At 47.4% G+C, this 2,628-nt stretch overlaps 1 protein-coding gene across 1 annotated transcript in view; it reads right to left on the bottom strand.

Moving 5' to 3' along the window:
* MASTL (microtubule associated serine/threonine kinase-like) overlaps positions 1-2,421 on the bottom strand; it is a 20,569-nt gene extending 18,148 nt beyond the window's left edge. The window contains exons 1-2 of the mRNA XM_009329133.1: positions 2,227-2,421; positions 954-1,030 (exon numbers count right to left, since the gene is read on the bottom strand). Coding sequence (XP_009327408.1) covers positions 954-1,030; positions 2,227-2,421 — 272 coding nt within the window. The remainder of the gene's footprint in view (positions 1-953; positions 1,031-2,226) is intronic.
* Positions 2,422-2,628: the final 207 nt, after the last annotated feature.

Here is a 2,628-nt window from a genome sequence, read left to right as displayed (position 1 = left end):
GGCGGCCGTGACGTTCGCCCTGCGGTGCCGCTCCGGGTGGTATCTGGTGAGCAGCGTGCTCAGTTTTGTTCACAGCCGGAAGGAGTTAAATATTTATTATTGATGCAGGCAAGCTGAATAAAGTTGGTTGCAATGTCACCTTCGAGGTTTGTGAGCGTTGCTCCAGTGCAAGTATTTCTGAGAGGCTGTTGTCACTCTCTCTGGCTAGAGCGTCTTGCATCATTACAGCCTTCCCAGCTTGATCAGGACTCCTTAAAAATTCCCTCATTCTTTTTATTGTATATAGCAATTAAAAATCCACAGCATTCATTCTGTGGTGTTATTTTGTTAGAACATCCATTATGACAAACTGTCAAAGCTGTTGATCTGACTAATAACTACTCAATTTGTCATCGAGGTTTCTAATTTAGCAGTAGGTTGTTAGCTGCTATGAGCGGGTAGACCATCCTCTCATTTCCGTGGGGTGGTTGAAGGTCTAGGAATTCAACAGCGCACTGTGAGGCATTAAGGAACTGGAAGGTAATTATTTAGAAATAACTGATTTTGGTCTCCCACAATAATTTCCTCATACGCTTCACTCACATTTTCTCACACTTCCATACTTGCAAGCTCCAAGAGTTGTGCGTCCGAGTGGCGTAGCCAGCACGGCTCGTGTGCAAGAGAATGCTACCCATCCAGTCCTTGCCATCGCTGTTGAGCCCTTACTGTCTCTTGGTATCCTCTGGATGGGTGATGATAAACTTCTTTCTGGGCAGGTCTTTTATGATGAGGAGTTAGAATAACGTGATCTGTTGCTTCCCTCCAATTCTTGATTACTTCAGCCTCCATTAATCTTAGGCAGGGTCGTTCCCCCTTTTCTTTGTTTCCTTATTTTGGATATCTCCATGGCTACATTCTGCCTTCCTGTTGTGGCAGCAGGGATGGCATTTACAGCGTGCTCTGACCTTCTTGCCATCCTCCTGTTCCCAGAGCACAGGCCTTCTGACAAATCATCTCTGATGGTGCCTTGTCGGAGTGCAGGCCTTCTGCTCTGGGCTTACACAGCAAGCTCTCAGCTGTGCTCTCGGTCATTCTTTTAACCCTTGCCGTGCTGCTTTTACATTGCTTTCACATATGCATTGCTGTTCGTAATTCATTCACACCAATCTTAATTGTTCTGCTGCAGTCTCTACATCACCAATAAGCTAGCTCTACAGAGGTCAGTGCAGAACTATGGGCCTCTGTTAACACAGTAGATTAGTTTCATCAGGCCCCAGTTTTCCTTTAAGATACATCACTTACAATCTGATACTGCACAGGGAGGCCTTGCTTGTACTTGTGAAGGAGTGCTGCTATCCCACAGATCCCAGCAACAGATGCAATTTAATGAGCAAATGTAGAAAACATGTTTTAAATTAGCTTTCTATAATGGTGTTAAATACAATTTATCATTGGCTGTATCTGTCATTTAACTCTGCAGCACTAGTTTACCTGTGTCTCGTTGGCAGCGATCCCAGTAGAGAAGCCCAGCTGAGAGCAGGAGGGATTGCTCCTTTCGGTGGCGTCACACGCTGACATCAGGTTATGCCAGTTGTGAAACTCTACCGTCAGCCAACGTGTATTCCACTATGGCCTGAGCTCCTCTAAGAGAGGACCTACGCGTTCTGTCCCTTCCCTCGAGGCAGCACTAGCCATTGTACAGCGGCATGGACGACTGCTTCGTGGGGGGTGGATCCAGGTACACGTTCATCACCTTTTAGGGTTTTTTTTTTTTTGCTGTTGGGTGAGGTTTCTGCCAAGTCAGCTAGCTGAACCACAGGACTGTGATAATAAGAGTGCTAATGGAAAACAGAAGAGACGTGCGTGAAGGCCGGGGGAGGCAGCACTGTCGCTGTGCTGATCTAGGTCAGTGTAAGTTGGTGTGGGATGGCACTTTCAGTGAGGAAAGGAACAATGAAGGACAGTGGTCAGGTGAAAGAAAGAAAATACTAATAAAACCCCAAAATAATTGGAGAGCACATGGAAAAAATAGCACAAGGCATAGAAGAAGGATGAATATCGAAGACCAAATTCTGCCATATGTAGATGCATCTGCCTGTGATGTCTTAATTTAGGATTACATTTTAACTGAACATAACAGCATTTAGGTTATTGATACATATTTTAATTTGTAAAAGTTTCTTTCTACATGCGGTATACTCTTAACTCCCTGCAAAATATTTTCAGTACTTCAGGAAGGCATCTTACGTGGTGATTGTGAGGGATGTGACCTAAATGACACATTCTTGCAAAGTCATTCCCCGTGCGGTGGCTATGCTGATGGTGATCCTCCTGCTGATACCCTGCGGAGCTGGCAGCTATGCCGCACTGCACTTCCAGCGGCAGCTCCCCAGGCACGTCTCGGTCTGGGTGCAGCGTGACTGCCCTGTTTCCAACCCACATGCACCCCCACACTGGTATTTGGGGGTTTAGAGGAAGCCCTCGGGGTCAAAGCACCCTCTGCTTCTGCAGAGGTGTCAAAACGAAGGCACGGCCTGAGCACACCCTGTGGCCAGCCCTGCTGGCCCTCCGCGGCCGGCTCAGCTGGCAGACTGCAGGCCCCGCCGCCAGCCTTCCTCATCCGTCACCCTTTGTCGCCTCCTGCCGCTT

Source organism: Pygoscelis adeliae, unplaced genomic scaffold, assembly GCF_000699105.1.
Source record: "Pygoscelis adeliae isolate BGI_AS28 unplaced genomic scaffold, ASM69910v1 Scaffold427, whole genome shotgun sequence".
Taxonomy (NCBI): domain Eukaryota; kingdom Metazoa; phylum Chordata; class Aves; order Sphenisciformes; family Spheniscidae; genus Pygoscelis; species Pygoscelis adeliae.
The sequence above is the reverse complement of the archived record's forward strand: the minus strand, read 5'-3'. Positions and strand labels throughout refer to the sequence as shown.